The 16,377-nt window shown below is 42.1% G+C and overlaps 1 protein-coding gene across 2 annotated transcripts; it reads left to right on the forward strand.

Moving 5' to 3' along the window:
- The first annotated feature begins 135 nt into the window (after positions 1-135).
- On the forward strand, positions 136-14,999 carry LOC135492256 (uncharacterized). Of its 2 annotated transcripts, none has more exons than XM_064778601.1 (12): positions 136-180; positions 5,797-5,990; positions 6,324-9,050; positions 9,376-9,479; positions 9,652-9,746; positions 10,287-10,377; positions 10,727-10,864; positions 11,162-11,479; positions 11,595-11,771; positions 12,039-12,134; positions 12,493-12,579; positions 12,795-14,999. In XM_064778601.1, exons 2-12 carry the CDS (start codon positions 5,855-5,857, stop codon positions 12,858-12,860), a joined length of 4,035 nt encoding a protein of 1,344 aa, XP_064634671.1. In that variant the 5' UTR covers positions 136-180; positions 5,797-5,854; the 3' UTR covers positions 12,861-14,999. The 2 variants fall into 2 exon arrangements, with proteins under 2 accessions (XP_064634671.1, XP_064634673.1); XM_064778603.1 differs by lacking the exon at positions 136-180 and adding an exon at positions 3,321-3,453.
- The last annotated feature ends 1,378 nt before the right edge of the window (positions 15,000-16,377 follow it).

Below are 16,377 nucleotides of genomic sequence, written 5' to 3' on the forward strand. Positions count from 1 at the left end.
CCTCTTAAAGTCGAGTGAAATATACCTAAGGTGTCAGTTACTCATATTCAATACACTTGAATGGTATTTTCTTCCTTTTTGAAGCTTCTTTCGCTCCTTTCCGATTATTCATGAGGCGCTCAATCCTGTGGAATTGTGGGTAATTAAATCCAATATGGCGTTTCACGCTCCGAAAATAAGGTTTGTTTTGCTTTAACATTTCATTAAAATTATACTATTTGCCAGCTATTTATATCTTCTATACCAGCCCGGTTCGCTGCAGTATCTATTCATCTTTCAATATCAACAAAATTTATATGTTTAAACATTCTGCATCCTGTCGAAAAGAGTGAAATTCCAGGTCCCTCATGATCAGTCTGTCGAGACGGTGAAGGGCACCTGCGTACATCGTAGGTCTACATCATGACATGCACTGTGTATACTGTGTATAACGTAGAATGTACATCACGGTTGTACTTCACAGACCTGAAAAGTGACACTGACAGAATGTATGTAAAACTGCTTTTCATCTGTAGGCCCAATCTGTGTAGTGTCAGGTTGGATGAATAAAAGAGAACTAGTGAAACTGTCACGGCAGTGCCAGTTGAGTTGTCAGAACAATTTGCCAAATGTTCAACGCTTCGTCACTTAGGTTGTTCCCGTTCGGCTTGGCGCTTGCATCTTATACGTTGTTACCGGTTACCCCAATGTATGTACGACTGCGTAATTTTAAAACAGTCGGACGTCATTTACCAAGCCTACTCTAGCCCAGGTGAGGTAGGCCTATGTCACGTCTCCTAACCCTCATCATCACGTATTTCCTAATCCTAAAAGTAAAAGGTATAAATTCCATTGGGTGACAGTCACTGAGTCAGTGGTGAAACTGCCAATTGGCAAACTATGCAATTTTCCAGTCATAATCACAAAATTTCCATCCTTTGACTTTTTGAAAGGAGGGACAAACCCCGCCCTCCTCCGGCCTCCCTCTGGAGGAAACACTGTAAAAAGGCTTCACCAGAGTGGATGTCATCCCATTTGCCATCGCCATTTTAAGATGGTGACATCTACCTTTGTCTGGGTGCTAAAATGGAAAAAGTGATTGCTTTCCCGGTTTCTGTACCTGGACAAAAAGCATCCATGGAGTGGAGAACTCTGATGACTTATACCAAAGAACAGTGTGACTAAAATTAGTTGATTAACATGTTTTTCATTTATATCCTGTGACCAAGACCTTTCAGATTGGCTTTATGTGTAATTCAGTGCTTCTGCTGCCACGTCTTCATGTTGTGTGTAGTCGTGTTAAAACTGTAGGGAACAGTTTTGCATTAATCACGATGAAACTTTGTGATCAATCAAGCATGATTAATACCCACCCTAATACCTGTCTCAGACGGAATTGATTTTGGGTGAGTTTCGACTTAGGACAACAAGAAATGAGTGAAGATAGAAAGGCTTCATAACATCCAAATTTTTTTCAACTTTCTTGACCTACATAGGTTTCATCCTGAAATTTGGAAGTGCAGGGATTTTGGGAGTGAGCAAAGAAAAGGACAGGGTGAACTCACAAAAAGAGCATCTGTAATAGAAAATGCGCTATTCAGTCAGTTGTTCTGAAAAGTCAGGGAGCACTTAATGCAAATTACAATGTAGAGGGGCTCGGTGCTCCACTCTTCTATTTTCATCTCAAAAAAACACTATCTACATGTACATCTACAAGAGTAAAGCATGATGACTCCAGGCTGAGTCAAGTCACTAGTCCCTAACAAGGTCTACATCTAACTGGCATTGAAGTCCTAGCCATCACCTCAGTCACCACGATTGCCAAATAAGGAACAAGTGGGTTGGTTCAGCAACGTCACGTGACGGTTTCGCTCCTTGGGCGTGGCAAATACCTTCTTGCACTGATCACAACCAAAAATAACTGCAATTGTTGTACTTTATAATCTTTTGCAACACAACTCAGCTTCGGTCATTCAGTATGAAGTAAAGATTTACTCAGCCTCTGAGTCTGTTGTCTGACAATGACATTGGCAATTGGCAATTTTTAATTTTATGCATAAATTACATCTACTCATATTCTACCTGCAAGTGCAATGTCAATTGCCATCTGTAAATCATTTGCATAAAGACTAATGTTAGTTCTGCCATTATCTAAAACCTTTACACAGCCGCAATACTGCGCACACCATTCAACAGTCGAGTAAATGGGGCTTCACTTCTGCATTCAGGGCTTCCTATCCATCTTTCATGATGTTCTATACTCAACATACTGCCGATTTCTTCACCATGCCCATCATTATGTCTTCCTTTTATGTCGATGTTCTCGTCGTCGTGGCGATTTGCTGTGGCGATGGCAACTACAAAGCTTTACTCTTAGTCTTAAGATGTTTTACAATTATTTGAATCATAAATGGTAATTGATGGGTTGCCATGGCAACATCTTATCTGGTGCCATTTCGCAAAGAGGCAGGACATTTTTGATGTACCTGAAGGGCTTTTTTTACTATGTTTGATTGTCTAAATGCTGTCTCAATAATTGATCTGTTGATGGAGGTGAGAATATAAGTTGGATTCGTAGCCACTGATTGACTGAAATTGTAAACCTTGTTTGACCATCATTGGCTTAAGATCCCATTGCTCTGAACTATTGCAGTTGTATGATGAACTATATTTAACAGAATAACAGACAGTAGCAGAGATAGTTTTGGACTACTGGTAGAGTATGACTTTTCCCTGAATGCATTCTGGCATAGAATTATACAATAAAATTTCAAATGTTCAAGCCCGTCTATCAAGTTATACGACCTACGTTTTGTTATTGATGAAAGCCGACAATTAATCTGACATTTCTTCATGTATGAATGTACCCGGAAAGTAATACATAACCATGGAAACGTGGCTGTGCCTGTTGAGTGGTTGATTCATTGAGTCATTGTCCCACCTGTACAATGTAGAACAGTACAGAACATCAGTACATAGGAGTGCACAGTGTTCACTCGACTATGATACTAGTGCTGCAGTTGTAATCCTGTGTCTGTGAGGGAAAATTCGAATGTATCAGGGAAAGAAGGTAACATAACGTCTTGGGAAAAGACATGGAAAGAATGTCTGTTGACTGAGACTGAGTGAGTCATCAATGTCTGTCTGTTTGAAGGGCTTATGTCTGTTAGTTACAATATCTCCATGGTACCAATTATCATGCCCAGCATCGTCAATCATCATTGCATGCATAGGGGTAACGCCAACAGTAAGCTGGCGTTTTATTATCGTCATCGACCATCACCACCTGTGCTGCACATGAACATTCCAGGCTATACACCCACAGAGAAGAGTCCATCTGTCATTACCACTTCACTTGAGCACTTTGTTTTGTTTGAATGAATTGGGTTGATATTTCATCCGATTTTGTCGTATTTTAGTATCTGTCTGTGGGCTTAGCTGGCATTGCCTGAATCTGGAATTGAAAGTGTATATGTGAGTGTTGTTGTTTATTTCCTTGTCTTGCAAAACTAAAACGCAGATTTCAGACATATTTCTTCTCTTGTTCTGCCTTGCCATTCCTTATTTAGTTAACTGCAACATGATAGTTTAAGCCAACAAAAGTGCGAGGGACCTTCACCATTGTCTGCTGTCCCTGGCAGTTTCCATCAAGTATTCACCAAGAGCTGCCATCATCCTGCTTCACTGCATCAAGCCATCTTACACATGTCCTTCCCCTCTCCTCTGACAACCAACTTGTTGCGGGTGCTCTCCGTTACCAAACCTCAAAAGATGACACAACCAACTCACAGTTAACAGACCCAACATGTTGTAAACTTATCTGCATTGCTCATCGTGTTTGCTCGAACACAAAAATACATGTACAAGCATTGATTGTATTAAATTAATCCAACAGCACCAGTCAATACTGGTTCCAGTCATCACTCCAGCACCATTCACAACCAGCTCTGGGCATCATGCACTCCCCATCCCCGTATGATGTATAATTCAATCTGTCTGAATGCTGAAATGTACAGCCATTATCCTCCGATATATTTGCATACTGCTGGTGAATTGGGATTAGGTCCTTCACTCACAATGTGTTTCATCCACTGATTTCTCAGTGCCAGAGTTCTCATGGTTGGTGTGGATGATTTTAGTTGAGCCTGAAAGCTACATTTGCTCGTATCTTTTTCATCATCAAACGTTTTACATCAAGCCACTTGATTTGGATGCTGGGATTCTTTTCACTGGCCCGTCTAGAGTAAGGAGTGCTCCGATTTCTTTTACTTTTGACTAGGGGGGGACGATACATCGTCTGGTATTGCCATTGGTAGTGGTAAGACAAGTTTGGATGTTCTATCGTATTTTTTCTCAGTGTTTGGATATCTTTAAGATCTACTGTCTGTGAATGGACAGATGCAAAAACTGTTTGTGTCTATCTTTTCTGCCTAGTTTTGATTTGGTGACAACTGACATCACATGTGTATAGTGGTCTTTCATGAATTTATCAATCATGTATCCATCTTTTTGATACTCCTACCTCGTATACAAATATGAATATCAAGAGGTGGAATATCACTGGTTATGTCAGGACAACATGTATCAATCATGCGTTGTTCTTTATAGTTACTTACATGTATTATCATTTCTCCACTATTTCTAAATTAAAACCGCCACAATGTACCCTCATGAACTATGCGTACTTAAATTACAAACCATTATGTCGTACAATACATATTTAGGCCTATTTTAATATTCTTTGCAGAATTAATTTTAGTATCCAACCTACATATTAATTAAATATTCATTTATATGTAGTTACTAATTCAGAATTTCATGGGCAATTTAGTTATTAAAGTACATGAACATCATACATCATACATGTAATTATCATACATTTACATCAGGTATCACATTGTGACCTCTCATCATGTAAGAATCATATTCCCTCTCTCTTCTGAAAGTTACCCAAGCAACAGTATCTGTATGCGACTTCAGTATTCAGTAAATGCGGCTGGCTGGCACTTGCAATTCCCTTGCAAAAGAATGCTGATGACAAGCATGTTGACAAGTGATCCCTCTTCGTCATGCAAGTGGGACTGCTTCGGCTGTGAACATGTCAAGTGTTTATGTTGTAGCCTGTATGCTGTTAGTCAATTACCATATTGAATTGATATGATATTGCGTGCACGGAATAACTCTTAAGTGCGGTGCAGTTCCACTAGGATCTGGAAGGGAGGAGGCATGTTTGTGACTTGATTGTTAAGACTTCATCAGTTACTATAGAATGTAATCACATTTTCGAATGTAACCGGAACATTTAGACTATCAGAATTACAAAAGTCTGCCATGTGATGAGGTGTTACTCATTGGTCAGTCTCTCTCCCGACGTGCCCGAATTCTAAATAAGGTTTTTCTCGATAGTGTATAGGTTTGCTGTTCGTTTTCAAGTCACTGGTTGCCATCCCTTGGGGAGATAAATTGTACAATGAGAACGTCTATCAGTGTTCTCGCCAGGCCATTTAAATGGGGCGCTGGTGCCCCGTTTAAATTTGAGCAGTGAAAATGCGCCCCGTCTAAAATTAGCCCGCCCTGTTAAATTTGCAGCCGCCCTCTTAAAATTCACCTCCGCCATGCTTAAATCCAAACCAATAGTTACACAAACACAGCCGTAGATATCGCCTATAAACATTCCGCCGTCACTCAACGATCATTATCCCACCGCAACCCGACTGCCAGCCATCTCAATTACCCAGTACAGCACTAGGGCCTACTACCATAACTATCCACGTGTGACTATGTGTGGAATTCACCGTTACTTTTGTATCTTTTCAGATGCTTTTGTTGAAGATACTCTTAAGTACCTTGTGTACAGCTTGATAAGTCCTCCAGAATGGACCCAAACCACTGGAACCAGTACAACCAGGCTTATGGTCGCCTCGCATCTGGTGCTAGCATGGCAGGAGGCTCGGCACCTCTCAACAGATACGACCTGGGTTTGTTGGATCAGTCGGGCATTGGGACACCAGGTGAGTATAGGAAATCGGTCAAATCAGTTCAGGATTTGTTTCATTGGGTGCATGGTCACTGTATGGCCCAGTGTGGTATTGCCATCACTTGCTGTGTGGTGAGAAGTTCTCACAAAGAACAAGGTAGATGTGTTGTGTTGAGCCAAGTCTGTTGAACTCTTAAACTGTAAGCTTAATGAGTGGCATCAGAACTAATGGTTTGCCATGACAGCTCTTGATCCATTTTCAAAAATGCTGGCACAGAAAAGATCTGATACCTATGAAAGTTCAATATGCAGAAAGATTTGTGATACAAACTGAAGGCATCTTTATATGTCTCCTCTTCTTTTCCAGGTATGTCAGGTCTCGGCACCCTGTCACCCTCACTTGGTCCAGCCCACACCCTCAGCCCAGCGAGGGGAATGCCCGGTTTGCCTAATCTCAACTATGGACACCCTGTACACAGTTCCATGAGCCAGCTTCTCGATACAATGAACTCGCTTGGACAGGGTTTTCCGAACGCACCAACCTACAAGTCCTTGCCTCCCACGAGTCAGCACATGTATGGATTACCCGAATCTATTTTCTTGCCCGACCAACTGGGGGACAGTCAGATGACAAAACAGTCCTTGTTTAACACGGACCCTCATACTATGAAGGAAACTGCATCCGAGGCGGGGGCTTATGGCACAGTGTCCACACCGTCAGATGCCAAATCATCATGGGGATTATCAAACTTTGTGCCTCCACCGTCAAATCCATTTGGAAGCATTTCAGAATCGCCCACGTCAGTTTTTAGTCTGACCCCAGAACCACCTCCTGCGCATTCGGGGTCTCGCCCAAGCACTATACAGCGGAACCCATACCAGAAACCAGAATATCAGCCGAAAAACGATTTTCAACCAAAGAGTGATTTTCCTGTCAGAACTGAACACAGTTCAAGGAGCGATTATCAATCAAGTAGGCCTAATAATTCTGACTTTCATCTAAAACCAGAATATCGCTCTGAATTCCCTCCTAAACAAGAATATCATGCTCCAAGTGTAAAACCGGATTATCGGCAGCCTGAATTTCCCTCAAAACAGGAGTTTCAGTCTCGTAGTCATGTCAAGTCTGAATACCAGTCTGCAGCTAAGAAGTCAAGAACGAGTAGCGGACATTCGCAGAGTTTAATGAACTCTGTACCACGGACTACTGGTCATGGGATGCAGCCAGCCATGAATCAGTCCCAGTCGAGCCTTCCCCGGCACTCATCATACCCGTCATCTCCACAAGTCTCCAATCCATCTACGTATCCAAGTTCGCCGCACATGCGCAAGCCACAGGTGTCGCATTCTCAACATAGCATCAGCGAATACAACCCTTACTATCCTGCATCATCAGGGTTCAGTTCTGCACCAAGTAACACTGTCACTTACACCAGTGGATCCAATATTGAGCCATTAACGTATGATCCTGTCAGCCCGCCTTCAAATCTTCCAAACTCTCGATCACATAACTCGAACACTCATAACTTTGGCTTGTCATTACAAGAGTTTACAAACATGAGCAACCAAGATAAGTTGCACCTCACGGATGCTCAGAGCCACATGGCTAGTTCCTCCCCAATCAGGGTTCAAAATAAGATCCAGGGCATGGGAGGTGTCGCAAGTACTCCTAGTCCCATGCAGCCTTCCCCGATTAGTGTTGGCAGTCCACAAGTTCCTATGGCCAGTCCTCATAATCATATGAGTGGTCAAATGGCCAGTCCCCAGATGGCCAGTTCGTCTGTCCCGCCTGTACCCATCCCAGTCCAAGCTGTTGCTGATTCAACGACGAAGCCAAAACGATCACGTAACCGTAAGAAGAAGGAAAAAACGCCTGATCTGAAGATGATGTATCCCGGACCGCCTCCACCTCTCACTTCTCCACATCCTATGACATCCCATCAGCAGTTAACTCCCCATCATTCGATGACTACAACCCATATGTTGTCCGAACCGAACGATCGCTACTCCATGTCTGAATCGGATACTTCCATGTATATGGCCAACAGTTATGAAGAAACGTTCATGTCGCCTTCTCAATTATTGGGGGATGCCATGATGCCATTGTCCGCACATGGGACTGATACATCCCCTCTTGTATTGGAACATCATCCTATGCACCACGACTTGGAGTCACCGGTTGATAGCATACAGACAATAGATCCCAATGCGTTAATGGACACGGGGTTCGGTCATGGCGCATTGCACAATTTAGACACAATGACTTATCAGAACGAACTAGTGTTTCAGAAACAACAAAAGCAAAAACGTAATCGAACAAAAGCTGAACAGAAGGAGATGCCTGGCGCGTATTTCATGGCACCGCAGGAGATGCCGGTGCAGCAGCGAGGCTTCCAAGTCCCCCAGCAGGCGGAGATAATCCAAGATGATGAGTTCACACACCTGCAGCGGGATCCTCTGAATGAGGGGCCCAAACAAACAGTTGTGCCGAAAAAGGGAACTGGTGTCTCGTCGTTCCAGTCCTCATTTCTCAGCTTCCTTCAAGGCAACAAACAGGAGACGTTATCGTGTATCACAAATAGTGTAGTCAGTAAAAAACCTATCACGCTGCCAAAAAACTTCACACCGGAGGCGCCTCGACTTCAACCGGACACGTTCGAGGCGTCTCCGAATCTCTTAATAGCTGAGTCTGATCTGAAGATGAAAGCACTGGATAAATCGATTGATGTGCCTGCGGTGACATTCTCAGATGACGAGGATAACTCTATGGCGTTCAGTAATACTGTACAAAATGTTATATCAAATCTGAGCGATGACTCTAAAAGTGAACAGGTGCTGAATAATCCCACTTCAGAGACTTCGCAGCAATTCTCATTTTTAGCTACGGAACATGCGAGTTCTGGTGCGGGCAAGAGTGTTGCCATTAACCCTCCTGTGCCTAAGGCAACAAAGCCAAAAACTGTTGTCGATAATGATGCAGATTTTCTTCCAAGTAATGATGTGGTCGTCAATGAGGATGACATGTTGATGGAAAAACGAATATTGGCAGCTAGGAAAACCAAAGAAAAGAAAGTCAAGGCAAAGAAACATAAAAGTAAGCCAGATCCTCCTTTAACTTGTGCATATTTGTATAAGAGAAGAATATTGTTGACTCACTTAATATTTCACGAGGTATTGTGGTTGCCAAAATGGACTTATTCCCTTTATTTTTATCCAAATTGTGTTGAGGTGATAGATAAATTGCGTCATGGCAAGAAGCTAAAAGTAAACCCAATTCTCCTTTCAATGTAGAAACCTGAGGTAGACCAACTCCTCCTGTATGTTGTGTGTATATCTTTGGGAAGAACTTGGCCATGACATCATTGTTCAGCGGTGGAGTGAAGCACTGCAAACTGCTACATGTACATGATTCTTTTCAGAGAAGCGAAAAAAGAAGTGGCAAGGAAGTGACACCAGTGGTTCATCTGATTCTGAAAAGGGTTACGATTCGGATAAGGATCCAGTGTGGATGCCTTTTGAAACGGTAAGTGAGCTTTTAGGAACAACACCCAACACGGCACGTGCACCAGATCACGCCATCAATTACAAAATCTCGATCAGAAATTGGGACCGTTCGCGCAAGAACAAGGTGTTATATTTGATTCTTGCTTTCTCTTGAGAAATCGAAACACTAAATGGTCCATTTGACATTTCAGGAAGGAACAAAAAGACGTCCCAGCTCCGACTCTGATAACGACAACAAGGGTAGAAAGAATAAAAAAGATCGTAAATCTTCATCAAGTAAAAGCAGGTAACTACGTGTGAGAAATTCTCTCCACTCATGCCCAGCCCTCTTGTATCTTCAAGTGCATTAAGTGCTTTGGACGAGTTGAGTTGTGCTTCATTCAAAGCAATTGTCTGTGATTGTTGAAGCGAGAGATGGGCACAACCAGTCTCCTCCAAGCACCGCCAGAGCTCTGTGAAACCACTTAATAAAAGTCAGCGGTCATCTGATAGCCCTCTCCAGAATATGAGTTGATATTTTAAAAGAGCGGTGCAAAATGAATTGGAATCTAGAAAGACAGTCGCTTAGTTAGCCAAGGGGAGGGATCTCCAAACTGTCTTTCTGGAACCAATAAAGATGCAATGTCGGCTTGGCTGAATCCAAGGTGTCTTTCTTGGAGGAGAGGGGTCAAACCCTCTTAGTGACTTCGTCTGTCTTGTTTCAGAATTATTTTGCTACACTGTGTTCAGGGAATCCTTGGGCTGCATAGTGAAAATCTTATTATGACGCTGTCTTGCTTGATATGGGAAGTAGAATTGCTTTTCATCTGTGTTTATTTACTTTCAGTAAACGATCAAAGACTTACAAAAATGTTGGTGTGATTAATACGATTGGTGGTGTGCTTGCAGCAAGAGATGGAGCCTCGCATAAGTTTCAGGTGAGTCGCTCTTTGATCAAATATATCCTGAATTAGTGAGGTCATTCTCATGTATGGATGAGTTGGTGTGTGTATCAAAGTGTCCTCCCATCCTTTGGCTTATGATTGACTCGAAAGGAGTCCATCATACCTGTGGACCAACCTGTGCTGATCAAAACAAAAATATACCTCTACATGTAAGATGACTGTATTCTATTTCTAACAGTTGGTAAATAGGCCGCCAAGTCAATCTATCAACGGACTATACCGGGTCCTTCCACTTCCGTGCACAATATTCTACGTCTTTAAATGTGCATGTTTCGATTTTAGTTTCTCAGTTTACCATTGAGTACATGGCTCTTTTTTTCAGAAAGGAGACTTTGTTGTTGAGAACAAGGTGTTAGTAGGGAATAGTTACCCCGTGTGGAAGATCGATGCTGGCCGCTTACTGCAGAAGTTTGAACCGTTTGACTATATGGGAATCAAGTGCCATAAGGGGCTTTCTACAGTAAGTACAATGACGAAGGAGAAAATTTACTCTCGGCTGACTTGGTCTCCTTGGGCCTGCTATCGAATTGAGGAAGAACCTTGATTTGTATCTGGCTTGAACTAGCTAGATAACCGCTTAGCAAGATGGACTGAAATATCAGAGAGGAACAAATACCTATGTGCTCCTAACTTCACCTGAAAATGTGCTTTTGACCATCTTTTTTTTGGCTGAAAAATTTCAAGAAGTGACATTTCGGTACCCCCAGTACCAGTGGAACAATTTAAGATCGTTAACTGTTCTTCATCTTATTTTCAGTACTCAAGTTGGTCCCCTGAGCTCAAGGATCAGTACAAAGCTATACAAGTGCAAACCATACAAAGCGATTCATATGAACTTGTTCAAATAATCCAAAAATCTCAACCAAACGGCCAGGTGCCTGACGACCCTCTCTTGGAGGACTTCAACGTCTACATGCAAATACTCATCAGTCGAGCGCTGGAGGCGAGTTTCCTGCAGGTCGTGCAGGAAGAGGGAGAGGACTTTTACCTTCAGCCTTTGCAGAAAGTTGACGCCTTAATTGAGAAAAATAAAGAGAGCATTTTAGGAAGAGTCAATTGGACCGAAAAATTCAGGGTAGGTTTTCATGTGTAGAGGCCACTTAAAGATATCTAACAAGTAAAGTCTGTGCCGCCTCATTTGATATATGTGGCCTCTTGCTTATAAACTTGTTGTCTTCCTTGCATTACAGGAATCTGTTGAACGGCGGCCTTACATGAATTGTGTTGATAGGCTCGGGCTGAGCAAGGCTTGTCAGGCGTGTCAAGATCACTCACAACCGGCCATCAAATCCGTGGAGTTGTACGGGACACCATACAATCTACATACATTAGATACTCTTGATTATGTACAATGTCCACCATCAGATGTGAGTAGAAAAAGACATGGATTCTTGTTAGAAACTTAAAAATTGAAGAATGAAGAAAAACATTTGCAATCGTCCAAAATGAAAATTGTAAAGATATTTGTGAATTATAAAGATGAACCAGCATGAAATTTGGCAGTTTAGAGTTGAGGCTTAATATTGCATTGATTTGGTCTGGCATTGTTTTTACCTGACATAGACATACCAGAATAGCATTGACCTATTATATCCTTTGACTGTGCATTATGACAGGCGTTTTGTCATTTTCAGGAGTTTCTGATTGGTGAACTTACTGCCACTTATTTATCAACGTATCATGGGCTTCATCATTTCAAGTTCTCCACATTCAAGAGGTGTACAGCTAAGGTGAGTTTCCCATTCCACGTCAAATCCGAAACCAAGCTGAAGTGCCACATATGCAATGCCAATGGCTGAAACTAATAATACTGTAAAAAAGTCGAAAGTGGCATGTATTAAGAAATTGTCAAACCTTGGGCACCAAATGCAACAAACGTAGAATCTTTGCAGACGTGCCAACTACAATGATAGATTGAGGTGAGATGCCAAGCATCAAGAGAGCCCATTCTGGTAAAAATACAGGTCTCATCCTTCTCGTTTCTGATCAAATGTCCACACCATCCTTCAGTCGAAGGTTTTGTTCTCCGTTGAGAGGTTGGTGAACTTGGAAATCCAGAATGTATATGGAATTCTGTCCTCTTTTCAGGTTGATTTAATCAAAGAAGAAAACCCGGAGGTGAAGGGTCACGAAATACTGGATCAGTGTTTACAAAATAGAAACTGGGTGCTCAAGGTATGTACATGTACTATATGCCAAGCCACCAGAGGGCCAACAGTACAAAGTAACGATCATTTTTACGAGCGAAGTGAAGATAGCAAGATGAGATAAGTTGCAAATATAAGTGTACCAAACCCTTTGTAGCTTCAGCCTTACATGGTAAAGTGTATCTGACCAGAAACTTGATACTTTCCTATAGATCTTTTATAATTATTTACCTCCACTTCCAGATTTTCCAAGACTTCAAACGCTCGCTCAGCACATGTCGAGGCAGCAATAGTGCAGGTGGAACGTAGCAGCAGCACTGTGTGACGCCACCTATAGCCATGGACAAATTATGTTTGAATAACATATTCTCCGAGTCATACATGTAACAAACAAAACCGAAGGAAGATTGTAATCCTGCACCCTCCTCTCAGTGTGTAAAGTTGTCATATGCCCTCGGTGAAAAGATTAAACTTGAGAACTTCCCGTTGTGCGCCAAGATTAAAACTCTAAAAGGTTTTTATTTGCTAGGCTGTGAAATGATAAGGACACAGTACTGTAAACCTGGAACTATTCAAGAGCTTTTTGTGACAACCTAATGGACAATAATTGTTTCAAAGGAACTTCCTTATGGTTCATCAGAAATCTACAAATTGGCAGAAAAAGTTTTCTTCAAAACTTTCTGGAAGAAAAAGTGCAATGAAAATGTCCCAGTTTACTGTATTCATGTTGGTAGAAGCCAGATGTCCTATACTGGCACCTTCAGACCAAATATGTATATATTTTATATCGGTGGTATCAAGAGTATATTCTGTAAATATAGGATGTGGGGGGTCAAAGGTCTTGTAGATTGAGTCTTTATTTAAAGTGTGCCTTTTTCACCAATAATACAGGCCCATGATTGAATGAATGCAGCCGCAGAAGTCTACCGTGGTGTTCGGCCTTCACTGTGGTAATAGAATATTATACTACGCGAGATCCAGTATCATGAGATTTCATTACATTAGCTGCCTCCAATTAGTCTTGTGTTTGGTGGCATACATTTGGTTTGACCAGTTGTATTATAGTACCGGTACGAGATACTAAATTATATGAGTAGAGATTGTCTTTTGTCTTGATACTACCTGTACTGTAGTGTGAATGTAAAAATTGAATCCTGCTGCAGCTGCGCAATCAAAATGGGTGCGATCATAGAAGCTAGTTGAGCATATGCGCGGCATTTTTGCCAAGGAGTATTCCTCCCAAAGGGTACAAGCATTTTGTGTGCCACTACCGTTAGGTGCCATTTGGGCTTACTGGCGTAGTTACTCCGTCTTTGGCGTGAGCATGTGTCAAAGCTTTGTATGTTGCTCATTCAGTGAGGTGTGGTGCATGCCCTGGCAAAGGCATTGGGTGCAAGGAACCTTGGTTACACGTCTCATTTTAGATGAAACAAATTGGAGTGAGGCGTCTTCCTCAAGGACACTAAAACAAAAGGGTGGTGATCCTGCCAATAGCTGAACCCGTGACCTCCTGATTATGATCCTGCAACTATAACCACTATATTACTGATCCACCTATTGAAGCCGCTTTTAAAGTTTGGTGGCATTTTGAATAAAGAAAAGTTTGTCACTGCTATGATTTCACCTGATTTGCTTGCAGTCTGCAGCCTGTAATATTATTCTAATCCCAAATAGGAGGTCGGATCTTGGCATGCTCACATCTAGTCTTCACTGTCCTGTAGGCCTATATGTCGATATGAACAAAATATTCTGAATTGCTGTCTTTCGCTTATAGTGATGAGACCAATTATGAATTGGATGCGTTGGAATTACCAGTAATGAGATGGTTCTACATGTACATTCTCTTCACGTTAAAGGTGCTTCACTTTTCTTTGGCTACCGATGAAATTGGGGTCCATGTGGTATGCAAAATGCTTTACACTGACCATCTTTGAAGTCGCTGTTTTGAACTACAGTTTAATGAGCTTTAGCCTGTGTAGCCAGATTAATTATGGGAATTAATAGCATCTGATCTGTTAATATCAACACAAGACTCTCATTCGGAGTAACGCTCACATTCAAGTTTGATTTCTGCTGGAGACCGGATAGGATTCATAAAATGAGGCTGCTTACACAACATGGCGATGGCTGTCTGTATTTCTTGTTGTAACTGAAGTTGGACAAAACCATTGTCACACTGTATATTCCCCTTCCTATGTGTACATCTGAATGTCCCAAGTCTCTTTGTACATTACATTGTATTATCCAACTTTCTGAGATTCTTGTGTATAAGGCAATTGAATATAGTGTATAGGTCTATTTTCTCTTGGGTGTCGATGTTTGGGGTTTAACAAGGGGCGTTTGTACCTTGCTGATTGGTGCTTTCATAAGAGGTCCTAATCTCGAGGACGCGTGCAATGTGCAACAATAATATAGTATAAATGAATAAACTATTCTAGAGAAATTCAAGTTGGTGTTTTAGTTCCAATAATCTCAGAGCAAAATTTCTTGCGTTGTTAGCAATCTGTGAAGGGAATGAAGATTTGTAGCTCTACATGGGGAATCGTGTCCCAACCTGTTCCCGGAGAAGACCGAGAGATTATCTCGATCGACTGACTCTCGCTCAATCAAGATTTTAAATAGGCCGTGGCTATTCGTACCTTGACAGGGCTGGCTGGCCTGGCTAGAAGTCAAGGACCCTACCCACACCCGGAGCCAGGAGTAAAGGCACTTCCAACACTCGTCACAAACAAACACCACCTCAATCATGATAGGCCTACTTTCCTTACCCACCATTATTCACTCCGTATTATTTGCACCATCACGGTGCGGTACCTTTCACCGTAACGTGTTTCTGACGGTGTGAATAAGACCGGAAAAAATGGCCCCATGCACCGTGGCGGTTCGAAAGCCAGTTCCTTTTACATCATAGGCCTACTGCATGGCATGGCCATGGGTGATCGAGATAATTATCTATCATCAATCAAAGGTAATAATTTTTGATCGATTGAGACACTGAGCTAATAAGTCCATCGCTCGAGATATTTCGGGAAAAAATCTGGATATTTGAAAGGATTTCAAAAGGACCGCCAAATGTGACCACATGCATGTCGACATGGGTGTGAAAGTTTGCTTAAAGATTTTCTGATGCAATACCTTCGCATTCGCGGAAACTCTATATATAGTAACAAAAAGTAGTTCAGGGAATACCTTGACTTCACCCGTAATAATGCGCAATGCAGAATGCAATCTCCAAGCGTCGTCAATGGTGATCATCGTTGCCAAGCCTGTCTCACTCGACCTACTATCTCTCCTCAGTTGGCTCGCCAGTCATCTCTCAACAATGGTGATCATCGATCACAAGCCTGTCTCACTCGACTTACTGCCTCTCCCACAGTTGGCTCGCCAGTCACCTCTCAACAATGGTAACAATCGCTGGCCAACAATGGTCATAATGGGACGTGTCTAAGGTTGACAATGATTACTTGACATTCACTGCTCCCAAGTCGGCATGGCCTATGAGACGCCCCCCTCTTCTCTTAGATTGGTACCAACTTGTCCCATCAGATGGCATTGGCGCATACTGCGCCTGGTGATTACACTCCAGATGCAGTGGATCGGCCTCGTTTAGTCGCCCGGGAGATTGTGCAGAATGTAGCTTTAATCCATTATTTTTCTTTCTCAAAAACTACTGATTACCATTAACTTGCTTTACTATAGTGTCATTGTAAGGATAAATTCTAATTAAGTAATGATCAACCGAGGAATTTTTTTGAACTACGTTGGCAGTGAAGGGTCGGATGCGACCACGCGATAATGACGTCAATGTCCTTAAAGCGGATGTGGG

Source organism: Lineus longissimus, chromosome 8 (genome assembly GCF_910592395.1).
Source record: "Lineus longissimus chromosome 8, tnLinLong1.2, whole genome shotgun sequence".
NCBI classification, from domain to species: Eukaryota; Metazoa; Nemertea; class Pilidiophora; order Heteronemertea; family Lineidae; genus Lineus; species Lineus longissimus.